Source organism: Acinonyx jubatus, chromosome B2, assembly GCF_027475565.1.
Source record: "Acinonyx jubatus isolate Ajub_Pintada_27869175 chromosome B2, VMU_Ajub_asm_v1.0, whole genome shotgun sequence".
In the NCBI taxonomy this organism is placed as follows: Eukaryota; Metazoa; Chordata; class Mammalia; order Carnivora; family Felidae; genus Acinonyx; species Acinonyx jubatus.
The window spans coordinates 145787167-145799698 of NC_069385.1; the positions used below are offsets into that span (position 1 = coordinate 145787167).

The window sequence follows — 12532 nt, forward strand, 5'->3', positions numbered from 1 at the left end:
CCATCGGCTCTGGACCCCGCCACCACTCCAAAACTGCGTCAGGACCAAGGACTCCAAACTCCTGGTTGGGAAACTCATTGCCCCCGTTGCCATTCCCAACTCCTACCTTCTCCATTTTTTCACTTGGCTACAACACTTGGTTGGTTCAGAAAATTCTTCTGTCATCCTCCATATCCATAGCGTACTGCACCCCTCGTGGTTAGAGGGCCGAAACATTGAAACGCAAACACAAGAAGTCTTGGGACCTTTAGGAAATGAGGGAACAAATGCCCCACGACACTGAAATACACAAAAAAGATGATGTATTATAAACGCGGTGTTTATATGACTGCAGTCTTTGCCTGGTCTTAGCGCTCATGTCAAGGAATATAGTAGCGTCGAGAGACATTGCCGGGAGGAATCTTGGTGTTTTTCCTCTTATGGTCCAGAAGATAGACCTTGATGGGGCCCAGAGGAAGGTGAACAGTAATTTCAGGAATTTTTGCAGACTCAAGCCTAAAGGTCTTCTGAGTCCCAAATAGGATGGTAAAAGGAACACGGACCTATGTGTGAGAAAAATCTACTCATAAGCCAACGGTCAGAGAAGCATCCTTTGATCCAGGGAACCAGGCAGGAGAGTCAAGATGTGCATCTTCCATTTGTTTTTCGCCTTCTCTTAAGTCTTCAGACACTTAGGACTTTTTCTCTTGACAATATTCACTCTCCTTTTAATTTTTCATCATTATCTTCAGTGTCGATGACAGCAGTAAACAACAACCACTGGCTCAATGTCTTTGCAAGATGAAGATATAGAAGGTCTCAAATCCTGCCTCAAAGACTTGACACTTTTTGAAAAGAGAAGGACTGTATGTCTGAAGATTAAATAGTACAGGGTATTCTGCCTCCAAAAATGAAGGTGTAAGCAATCAGGAATATGAGAATGGGTGGCAGAGAGGGGTAAACACTGCAAATCAGAAGGGTCAAGGGAGTTCATGAGGGAGGTGAGTATTCAGCATTCATTCCACACATACTCATTGAATACCGACTAAATGCCAGGGAGTTCCAGGTCCACGGAACATGGCAGTGTCCATGGCAGATGGAAAACTGTACCCTTGTGGTGACGCCCTCCTAGCGTGGCAAGGTGCACAATGGGCTAAATGCACAGAAGAGGACAGTGCGGTTTTTGGTGACGAGCGCACGGAGACAAAGTAGGAAAAGGGCATATCTGAGACACACGGGGATGGTCAGGGAGAGCCTCACCAGGAGGGTATGAGTTCGGGTATGAGTTTCAGGTTTGAGTTCAAACCTGAAAGCGGTGAAGAAGCTAGCCAAGCAGGAAGAGTGAATGCTCCCATAAAAGCCCACGTGCATCCAAAGCCAAGGGAATGTTAGGAGCCGAGGGCCAGAGGTAGGACTGTTCTAATTTCCTGAATAAAGTAGGTCACTTTGGACGGAGGAAGGGGTATGTAGAGTGCTAGGTAAAATAGGAGGCAAGATTAAGGCCTGTTTCAAAACCGCAGAATAGAAGCTGGCGTGCAGACATTCGCAGCATCAGGAATCCATACCCCATCAGATCGGGGATGAGAAGAAGGCTTCCAGTCATCTAGGTGACCCTGCGTCACGCAAGTCAGCAAACACAACACTACAACTGTCTGCAACAGTAGAACAGCTTGATGAAACCCTATCAGCACGTTCTCAAAATTGGCAAATTGTAGGCACTTGACTGAAAAATAACGTGCAGGGCAGATGTTGGGGAGAGAGACGGTGGGGGTAAACGCTTCCACAAAAATGTGAGAGAAAAGTAATGTCCTCAGTAACAATGTCTCCAGTACTGCCTGGAGAGGACACTTTGATGCATATTGTTTTGTATGACAATGAAAGGAAGTAAATGTCTGTTCTTTGCTCGATACAAATAAAAAAAAGTATAATGTGCCTTAAATACCCTTGAGAAAAACTAGCCGACATTGAGGTTACTGTTGATGAAGTCCAGAACATGCCATCCCAAAATATGCTGCTCTGGCACATTGAGTAGTTTGAGTTAAAGAAAAGAGCAACAGCAAGGACAGTCTCACTGTCTACCTTCTTTTCCTTAAAGAAGTCCTCCCTCTACCGGAAGCAAAGAGTCATTCTTCTCGCAAAGGACAGGAAGTTGAGGCTCAGAGAAATCTGTACAAACAAACATCATCTCCCAGTTAACTCCCCTAGTCCCAGCCCCTTCAACCGGTGACATTTTCTTAAGTTACCCTTCTTTGTCCAACACAGTATAGAAGCATTACCTTCTTAGAGCTTCTTTGGATTTTCGTTTTTCTTGTGAAAACTCCCATGTGCATGTGAACAAAAAGTAATAATTATAACTTGTAGGCTTTTATGCCATTAATTTGTCTATGTCAGTTGAATTCCTAGACCGAGTTGGAGACCCTACGAGTGTAGAGACAAGTTGTTCTTCCCCGACAAATGGAAGCATTTGCAAGAGTATGTCCTAGAGTAGACTGTCACTCACCTGAACACGGCAAGAGTTACAGCTGTAAGTGCTTTTAATTCATTAATTTATTCTGAGGGCCACCTGTTGTTTACATTACACACATTATAGAACTCTGGTTACAGACAGGAGGCATAAGGATCCCTCATTTTAAAAAAGAACCTAACAATGACCAGAAATCTTGAAAGAAGGCTCAAGTTGACTTGATCCGGATCTGTACGTTGTATTCATCTGACAGAATTCTTATAAAGCCAGTCATCTCCAGTCCTCCAAAAGCCACTTTTTAAAAAGAGAATGATTATATTCAATTTTTTTTTAATCTACTAAGTGTATATATCTATTTAATACGCAGGATGTGTTCTTTGTAGAAATAAGTTTGAAAATAGTAGCTGGAAACCTCTCTTATGTCACATAGAAGCAATGTATAAAAACTTTTCAAGAGCATAAAAACTTCTATTTCTGGACCAAGGTGAAGTAAAACACACTTCTCCCTATTCTTTCTGCGAAGTACAACTAGCAACCCGGGACCTCCCATGTACGTGAAACATAAGACCGCCAAAGGGTGTCGAGAAGGTAGGCTGGCTAAGTGACCTTGAAAGTTGAGGAACAAGATATTGTGTGTTCCCTGGGTTTTCTTTTTACCTCATCTATCCTGGACGTGGTGCTGAAGAAGCTGGCAATCTAGAAATGCCAAGGAAGGCAAACAAACAACAACAATAAAGACACAAAACCAGAAAACCCTGTTATCTCTAGCCAAAAGACCAAAGGTCCACCTAGAAAGTGGAGAACTTAAGAAGTAACTACTCTCCTCCAGTCAAACACCATGGAAAACATCCTACATCTCCCCCCCACCCCACTCCCCACCTATATAAGGTTTCCGTGGAGGCTGACGAGGGAAACAAAGACAAGAAAAATGTAGCTTAACTTCCATTCCCTTATAGCCTGCAGCCCACTGCTGGATGTCAGACACCTGCAGGTGTAACACCCCTCAAGAAGTTCACGGCTGCCTTGATGCCTTACTGTTTACACTTCCTTAAAAACTAAAAGCAACCTGGTCTGGACAATAGCTGAATGGTCCTGTGAGACCCTGCTTTCAGCATCCAGAAATTCCTTGGAGACTTACGGTGAAACTTGCAAGTGTGTAATCAGTCGCTCCTCCCAAACCCCGTGCAGCTCTTCCTGCCCACCGGTCTTGTCCTCGTGCTTTCATAAAGTCGCCTTTTTGTGCTGAAGACATCTCAAGAATTCTTTCTTGGCCGTTCGCTCATGAACCCCACTTCAAACTCCATCAGAGGCCACATGGGGATCCTGGACTTCCACCCTTACTCGGCAACGATGGGGCCCTTCTCCCCTCTCGGCATGTTGGAACTATCCACCTAGGATTTTAAAGCAACCATCGCAAAAATACTTCAATGAGCAATGACAGACACACGTGAAACAAGTGAAAGATGGGAAAGCCCCAGCATAGAAATAAAAGAAGAACCCAATTCAAGTTTTAGAGCTGAAAAATACAATGCCTGGAATCACAAGCTCCATGGATGGGGTCATGGATGGGGTCAACGGCAGAATGGAGAAGATAGGGACAAAACAGTGAATCTGAAGATTGAAAAATAGAAATTACCCAATTTGAACAGCGGAGAGAGAATAGACTGGGGAGAGAAATGAACATCAGAGACATGTAGAACGATGAAAAAGACCTAACATTCTTGTCTTCAGAGGACCAAGGAGAAAAGAGGGTGGTGTTGGAAAAGTATATTTGAAGAAATAATAATCAAAAATTTCTAAATTTGACAAAAGACATAAACCTACAGATTTAGGAAGCTCCACAAACCCCAAGTGGAATAAACCCAAACACATAATCAAACCTATGAAAATTAAAGACAAAAATATCCACACCCACAGACACACACACAGCAAGAGAAACAAAACCCATGTAAAAGGGAAAAATCAACTCAAATGGTAGCAGATTTGTCATCAGAAACCACATACCAAAAGGAAGGGTCACATATTTTTAAGAGCTAAAAGGAAAGGACCGATACTGTCCCTCTGAATTTCACGTCCTTGAGAAATTAGCAGGGAAATAAAGTCATTCTCAGATAAAGTAAAGCATGAGAATTTGCTGCCAGTGTTATCTATCCATAGAAGAGTGGCAGAAGGGAGTTTGGGGGGGGGGGGGGGAGAAAGAAATGATATAATATTTTTGGAACATTAACAAGGAAGAACAACAAAAAGAAATATGGGTAAACACAATTGTCTTGAATCTTCTAAAGTATGTTTAGAGGCTAAATTTCTAATATTATCTGATGTGGTTCTCAATATATAGAGAGGAAATATTTCAGATCATTATATTATAAACAAGAGAGGGTAAATTATTTAAAAGGAGAGAAGCTTGGTACAGTTGAACTGGTAACATGTAGATACCAGTGGACTGTGATGTTATGTGTATGTGATACCTACAGCAACCACTAAAAAACTATCCAAAGACAATAAATGAATCAGAATCAAATTGTCTAAAGAAAATACTCAAGTAGCCCACAGGAAAGCCAGACCTAGAAAACAAAAAGTGGGTAACAGTGAGGGGGAAAACAAACAAACAAACAAACAGACAGACAAAAAAACACCAGAAAACAAAAACTAAAATGGCAAACTTAAGGCCTAACATGTATGGGAGAAAAATTTTTCCTCAACTCTTTTAGGCCTCCTCGCTAGGTCTGATAATGAAAGTGCCAAAGATAAATTAGCAGGAGAAAAGCATACACATTTTATTAGAACTTTTACACGTACTTGGGAGCCTTTCTAAAAAAAATGAAGACCTAAAGTGACCAGAGTAGGAAGCTTTTACAATGAAACATCTTTGTAAAGGACTGAAAAGACAAAGGGGTTTGGGCAATGGGTAGTAAATGGTGAAGAAGTAACAAGGTTTGTTCATACAGCTTTCTTGGCCCTAAATTCCCTGTTTCTGGTAATAAGCATGTTTCCCTAATCCTGTCTTTAGGGAAGAGGAGGTCAAAGTTTCGCTTTTGCTGTTTTCCCAAACTCCTTTGGCTTAAGATATTCAGTATGTCAAGGTGCCATCTTTTGGGGTAGTAGGTCCTGAGCCCCATCAATGTCAATAATAGCACTAAATATATATGATCTAAATGCATCCATTAAAAAACAGAGATTGGCTGAGTGGATAAAAATGTGCTGCAAATGTACGCCGTTATAAGGGAGGAAAAATAATTTTCCCTCTACCCTTCTAGGTTGTTGGCTGAGACCCCCCTTATTGTTGGAATAAAAGATTACCAGGAGAAAAACAAACTGAGGTTTAATAACATGTGTACCTCCTGTATACAAGGGAGAGATCCAGGAAGTATTGAGTAATGCCCCAGATGGCCCAAGCCACCGCCTTAAATACGATCTCCAGCTAAACACAAAAGATGTTGGGGGGGGGGGTGGGGGGGCCAGTTCTGGGAAGTTACCAGGCAAAGCACATTTAACCGGTATGGTTAAATCTTTGACCAGATTTAAATCTTTAGGCAGATTTAGATCTTTGCCTTGTCCAATGGGTCCCCCTAGTTTTAGTCATCCTTTTCCCAGTACAGAGAGGGAAACACTCTTACAAATGCAGATTTCCCTGGTAAATGTAAACTTCTCTCACAAATGACTAACTTCTGGGGTTTCAAATCTTTTTAAATGTCTGCTACTTAAAGAAATAAACAATCCACTCAAGGTAATCCTTACACCAAAGAGGTATATTTTAGGGTGGCAAATAATGTCCCCCTTCACTGTCTACAAGGAACTCACTTGAAATAGAACTACACACGCAGGTTGAAATTAAAGGGTAGGACAAGCGAAACCGTACAAATATCAACGAAAGGAATCAGGATTGCCTCTCCTAATCAGGTAAGTAAACCAGAGCAAAGAAAGTTACCAGAGATAGAAAGGGACATTACAGACCGATAAAAGGGTCAAACTACTAAGAAAGCCATACAATTCTAAATGTATAAGCACCAAATAACAGCCTCGCAAAATACATGAGGCAAAAAATGGGTGAGCCGAGTGGAATAACAGGCAAATCCACAGTTAGAGGTAAACAGGTCAACACCCCTATCAACAACTGATAGAGCGACCAGACAAAAAGTTAGCAAATACATAGACCCCAACAAGTGGCACAGCCACTCATTTTCATCTGTAAACCAGCAACGAAAATGCAGAGGTGGACAAACGTTCCCTTCTTCCTTTCTAGGCCCTTTGGCTGGTTTAATAATTATACTGACACCGGGCAGATTAACAGGAGAAAAACAAATGTAATTTCTTATGTATGAGAGCCCCACAAAGACAGGAGACTCAAATGATGAGGGGGTGTGGGGCAAGCTGAGGGCAAAGTACAGGCTAACAGCACCCCTCTGCCCCCACACCCCCCACCCCAGGTGGGATATGTGTGATATTCCTCGGACACTCCTGGCCACCCAAGAACAGGGGAAAGGAAAGAAAGCAGATGGTTGACTCGTGGAGATCACAGTCCTGCGGGACAGGAGTCTCCTTCAGTTTATGGAGAGCTTAGTAAACTGCAAGAAAAAGGCAATCTTATCCACAGCCTAATTCCCAGACACCTATAGGCTCCATTTCCTGGAGCCCTAATATCACCCTCATCAAGATGGAAGGGGGTTTAAGTGCTTGCCATGGTGATGGGGAAAACTAAGGCAAATGAAAAATTAAATTTCCTTACTGTCTACACCCCATTGACAAGCCCTTGAAACCGGCAGAGTGACCTCCCTCTGGGAGCTCAGCTGCCTCAATGATCACACTTTGCTGGGGGCAAAAGAGAGCCTTAGCTTAACATTACCCCGACCCCCCAAGATCCTGTAAGTCTCCTGAAACACATAAAAATTCCTTTGCAAACCTCCTTTATCTTTAACCCCCAAGTATATGTTGGCAATTATATTCTCAGCTTATGGGCCCTGATATACATCTGAAGGTCTCATGACTGAGGTTTCACTAAACGGTAATAAATGACATTTTTCTAACAACAGCTACTCCCTCAAGGTCCTAGAAAATTTGCTTCCAAAATTCCTTAGAGATACACTCTACCCCTAACCCCACCCCTCCCCAGCCTGAGGGTATATAATCGGTCACTCTTCACAGCCCCAGGGCAGCTCTTCTGCCTACCCGTCCTGTCCCCCTGCTTTAATAAAATCACCTTTTTGCACCAAAGAGGTCTTCAAGAATTCTTGCTTGGCCGTTGGCTCCGAACCCCCCTTCCCCCTTCACTCCAAAACGTCCTCACAAAGGCCGTCAGGCAATTGAGGCTTGTAGGCCATCCTGAGCTAAGAAATGGGATAGGGGCCTGGGGCTTCAAAGGGGAGGGGGCAATTCACAGAAAGGTAAGCGTAGATGTTTGGTTAATCAGATGTTTGCTCTGCCTGGCAGAAAAACCTTTCAGATTAAAAAAAAAAAACAGGTATGCCTGACGATAGCTCTCCTTCTGGTACTGTTAGAGTAGGCAGTTAGTTACATTGCAACAGGATGCCTGGAGGTCAGCAAGGAGGAAGTCGTGGCCAGCTATCTGGAAAGTGAGAGGCCCGTCACACCAGACAGGCCCAAAATGGCGGCGAACTGACAGAAAGCCCCTGAGCAAATTAGGAAAAAAAGGCCTGAAACCCCGCTTTTCATCCCTAGTGAACATCCTAGTTAACACCTAGGATAAAAGAAAGAAACCCGAACCCCAGGGAGGCAGCTGGCTGTCTCTCTGGAGCTTTCTCCTACTCCTATCTCAAGAGTGTACTTTTCACTTCCACAAACTCTCCCACTTGTGTCCCTCGTGTCGCCGCTGTGTTCTGTGACTGTCTTTGGATTCTTTCTCCTGACAAGACCAATAACCTTTGGCGACTCTTTTGGGACCGGCTCAGTCGAGGCCTCAGGGCCCGAGTTTTCCCAGTTTACCCGACAACAAGATCTCTATTAATTTAAAAGGATAACAGAAGGTGTGCTCTCACTTGTATTACATTTATACACCTGTCCATATAGACTTGCACAAAGTAAAACTTCCGGAAGATTGAGGGCAAAAATGTCCCGGATAATGGAATTACAGTAGATTTTTATTTGTCTATATGAAATTATTTTGAATGGTTGATGGGCAGACAGAGGGGGTTGGGAGACCTTTCATTTGGAGGGAGGCTGAGAATTTGGAAAAGAGAAGAAAGGTCCCCAAAGAGATAACAGGGGGTCCAGAAAGTGTTTCTCCCCTACAAATTCAGCTCTTCCTGTCTCCAGGTCACCTTTGTTGGACCGGAAGGTACGAAGACTTTCCATGACTGAAAGGAGAATCAGGAAGGTAAGACAGGTTATTTTTTGCTCGTTTGCTTTGTTACTCAGAGACTGCCTCTCTGAAGAAAATGTGGGTGTTTTATTAAGCAAGGGTGTGTATAAACCCTTCTAGAATTTAACTTTGATGGCTTGACTCCTGGCCTTGCTGTGTCCAAAGTTGGTGCTTTATCAGATACAACTGGGGAGATTTTATAAAAAAAAAATCTTTCTGGTTTCTCCGCACTCCCACTATAGATCTGGGGTCCTACCACAGGGTCCGGGCATCGATTTTTTAAAAAATTCTCGTTCTCTTGTTACAGATCAGCCAGGTATCCAGGAGAGATGGCAAAAAGGCCTAGGTCTGAGTCTAGGAGGCTTGGGGTTTAGTTTGAACTCCTCAATTAAGGGTAAAGTTTTAGGTAAAGCATCAAATATCAGGAAGAAAGGGAAGCAGGAGGGAGAGGAGGAGAGAGAGAAGAAAGGGACCAAAGCAAGCAGTCAGGCAAAAGTTTTGAAGGACAAGATGGGGAGAAAATAATCTGTTTGATCATTTTGAAAAGATCATTTTGAAAAGGATAGGAAATAATATTACCATCCAGATCTCACCTCTCCCGGGGAAGAACATAAGTGTCAGTGATTCTTAAACTGTAGCCGGAGTTTGATAATTAGAAAAAGAAAAAAAAAAAAACACAAAAGGAAAGAAAAAGGAAAGGAAAGGAAAGGAAGAGAAAAGAGAAGAAAAGAAAAGAGAAGAAACAGAAAGAAACGAAACAAAAAGAAGAGAAAAGAAAAAGGGCCTGGGAGGGGTGAGGGGAAATGTCTTTTTATAAGAATGAATTTTAAAGACAGGGGTCTCTTTCACAGCTATGTGTTGCCTCTGCTGAGACAGTAAATACACAGCAGTCTACTGACGTGGTATCTGGGAAAAGAGAATTTAAATTTAACTTTTCATTTTAAAGGGGTCCTTAAAAAAAAGAAATTAAATCCTACTTCAAATTTGACTTCTTCATCCAAAAGACACTGTTGTAGATCGCCCTTACGTAAAGTGTTTGTAAACCGATGAAAAATATTCTTTCCCTCCCCTTTTCACAGGCAGTCAACAGCTCAGTCCTACCCAATCTGACACCGCCCCCCTCAAACCGGGACCCAGACCTGCCCAAATATCTCCTCTTCCTCCACCAAGATCATTACTGGTTTTTGAGCATCATTTTTGGAGTCCCAGTTTTTTGAAAAAGGTTTACTAAGAACAACCCGCCCGCATACCAGCCTCTGCGGGGCCCTCCCGACCAGCCAACGAGGTGCCGCGAAGGGGAAGCGCGGGAAATTCAAACTCTTTGTCCTTCCTAGAGCTGCAGGGCCGTGCTTCCCGCCCTTCTGGTGGCATTCCAGAGAAACCAGTGACACAGGAAATAGGAGCCAGAGAAACCAGTGACACAGGAAATAGGAGCCCGGGTTTCCCACCTGCAAGAAAAACTGAAACGGCTTTAGATCAGCTGTTGCCATCGGTAAACAATTCTAATGCGAAACTAGAGTAATTTCATTTAATGTGTGCGCAGAGAGCTTGAGGTATACCCCGTAGATGCCCACGGGAACCACGGGCGGCTCCGCTGTTTACCTAATGCTTTGGGTCCTGGGGAGTTGAGGCTCCGGGAATACGTGCGCCTACCGGCTCTTTCTAGTACCTGGACCTCTCCTCCTCCCAATAGGGCAGCATGGAATAGTAATCCGCGGAGGGTCCCTATTTTGAAATGCTGTAGTCACTTCTTTACCTAGCAGGGAAACTCCCGTCTCCTTTAGAAACGTGCAGACACAGGGAAAGGAGTGAGCGCTTCCAAGTATTCCGAGTTTGGGGGAAAACGAAACGTGGGCTGAAAAAAACCTTACAGGTGAAGTGGCGCTTTGCAGCACAGCCATTGCGCCACAGTAGTTTATTTCGCTGAGAGCCTAGTTAGTGACCATGCAAACGCATGCTTGGCTCTAAAAATGCCCCTATGGATCACCATTTCAGTGGATTCCTTAAGACTGTAGCCCAAGCTTGCAATTGCTCAGCCACGGAATGGCAGTTATAGCTCTCCTTTGATAAAGTGGGTGGCTCTGAAAAGAGCCTTTGGGTTGGACTGTGCCTCCAAACACACTCACTTGGAGCTGGTGTACTTGGTGACGGCCTTGGTGCCCTCGGACACGGCGTGCTTGGCCAGCTCCCCGGGCAGCAGCAGGCGCACGGCCGTCTGGATCTCCCGGGACGTGATGGTCGAGCGCTTGTTGTAATGCGCCAGGCGCGACGCCTCGCCCGCGATGCGCTCGAAGATGTCGTTGACGAACGAGTTCATGATGCCCATGGCCTTGGACGAGATGCCGGTGTCGGGGTGCACCTGCTTCAGCACCTTGTACACGTAGATGGAATAGCTCTCCTTGCGGCTGCGCTTGCGCTTCTTGCCATCCTTCTTCTGCGCCTTAGTGATGGCTTTCTTGGAGCCCTTCTTCGGAGCAGGAGCAGATTTGGAGGGCTCAGGCATGGTTTTTTTCTAAGAGCTGTAGAAATGCTAATCGCACTCACCACAACAAAGGTTAGTGTTGTGAGGGGTCCAGAGCCCATTCTTTTATAGTTCTTCAATGCAAATGAAGGTTCAAGAATTGTCACTTCTGATTGGATAAAAGCAGAACACTTTCATCAAGGGGAGGGGTTTATGCAAATGAGGGATCCACAGTTTCTCTTCCTATTGGATACACAGGCAAACATACTTTGACCAATGGGAAGGCGTATTGGCTCATCCCCGCTCTGCCTATAAAAGAACTTTTTTTTTTTTTTTTTTTTTTTTTTTTTTTTTAAATTTCCCTGAGCTGCCAAGTTCGTCTCTTTGTATTTCGCGGAGCTTTAGCTGGCTAACTAGTCTCCCTTGATATGTCTGGACGCGGAAAGCAGGGCGGCAAGGCTCGCGCCAAGGCCAAGACGCGCTCGTCGCGGGCCGGGCTGCAGTTCCCGGTGGGCCGCGTGCACCGCCTGCTCCGCAAGGGCAACTACGCCGAGCGGGTCGGGGCCGGCGCGCCGGTGTACCTGGCGGCCGTGCTGGAGTACCTGACGGCCGAGATCCTGGAGCTGGCGGGCAACGCGGCCCGCGACAACAAGAAGACGCGCATCATCCCGCGCCACCTGCAGCTGGCCATCCGCAACGACGAGGAGCTCAACAAGCTGCTGGGCCGCGTGACCATCGCGCAGGGCGGCGTCCTGCCCAACATCCAGGCCGTGCTGCTGCCCAAGAAGACCGAGAGCCACCACAAGGCTAAGAGCAAGTGAAGTCTAGCCCAGAACACCACGGATCTTCCGCTTTTCTACAGCTAATCAAAGGCTCTTTTCAGAGCCATCCATATTTTCACATGAAAGGCTAGTAACCAGCCTGTTACGTTGGTAGAATCAGTCCTGAATCTGTAAAAGACAAGGTAACGTCAAAACTTTGTTCAAAAGCCCCCCACTCAACTTTATATGCCAGATGGAACTGACCTACAAAAAATAAGGGGCTCAAATGTAAGAAGCAGAATGGAAGTTTGCGTTTGGCCAATAAGAAAGCCGCGCGGGATTTTCAAATTTTCAATTTAAGGAAAACCCATCGTATCAACTAAGTCCGAAATCATTTGTTGCTGTCCAGTGTAGTGTGAATCTAGCATTACCAGACCAAGTGCTTTACATGCTATCTTCCAGGTCCATTCAGGGACCCTGCCATGTAGTTTCACACAGGAAACTGTATTAAGGGAGGTATAATGACCAAAGACCTAGGAAGTGGCAGTCCA

The 12532-nt window shown here is 44.7% G+C and overlaps 3 protein-coding genes across 3 annotated transcripts in view; 2 read left to right on the forward strand and 1 right to left on the reverse strand.

The window, feature by feature from the left end:
* The window catches only part of LOC106989350 (histone H2B type 1-A), a 340681-nt gene that overhangs the window by 232247 nt on the left and 95902 nt on the right, over positions 1 to 12532 (forward strand). The gene's annotated exons all lie outside the window — the stretch shown is intronic.
* Positions 10831 to 11325, reverse strand: LOC128315728 (histone H2B type 1-B). Its single transcript, XM_053223250.1, has one exon. It carries the CDS (start codon positions 11260 to 11262, stop codon positions 10882 to 10884), a length of 381 nt encoding a protein of 126 aa, XP_053079225.1. The 5' UTR covers positions 11263 to 11325; the 3' UTR covers positions 10831 to 10881.
* On the forward strand, positions 11568 to 12206 carry LOC128315725 (histone H2A type 1-H-like). The gene has a single exon (XM_053223244.1). The coding sequence runs from the start codon at positions 11649 to 11651 to the stop codon at positions 12039 to 12041; it is 393 nt and encodes a 130-aa protein (XP_053079219.1). The 5' UTR covers positions 11568 to 11648; the 3' UTR covers positions 12042 to 12206.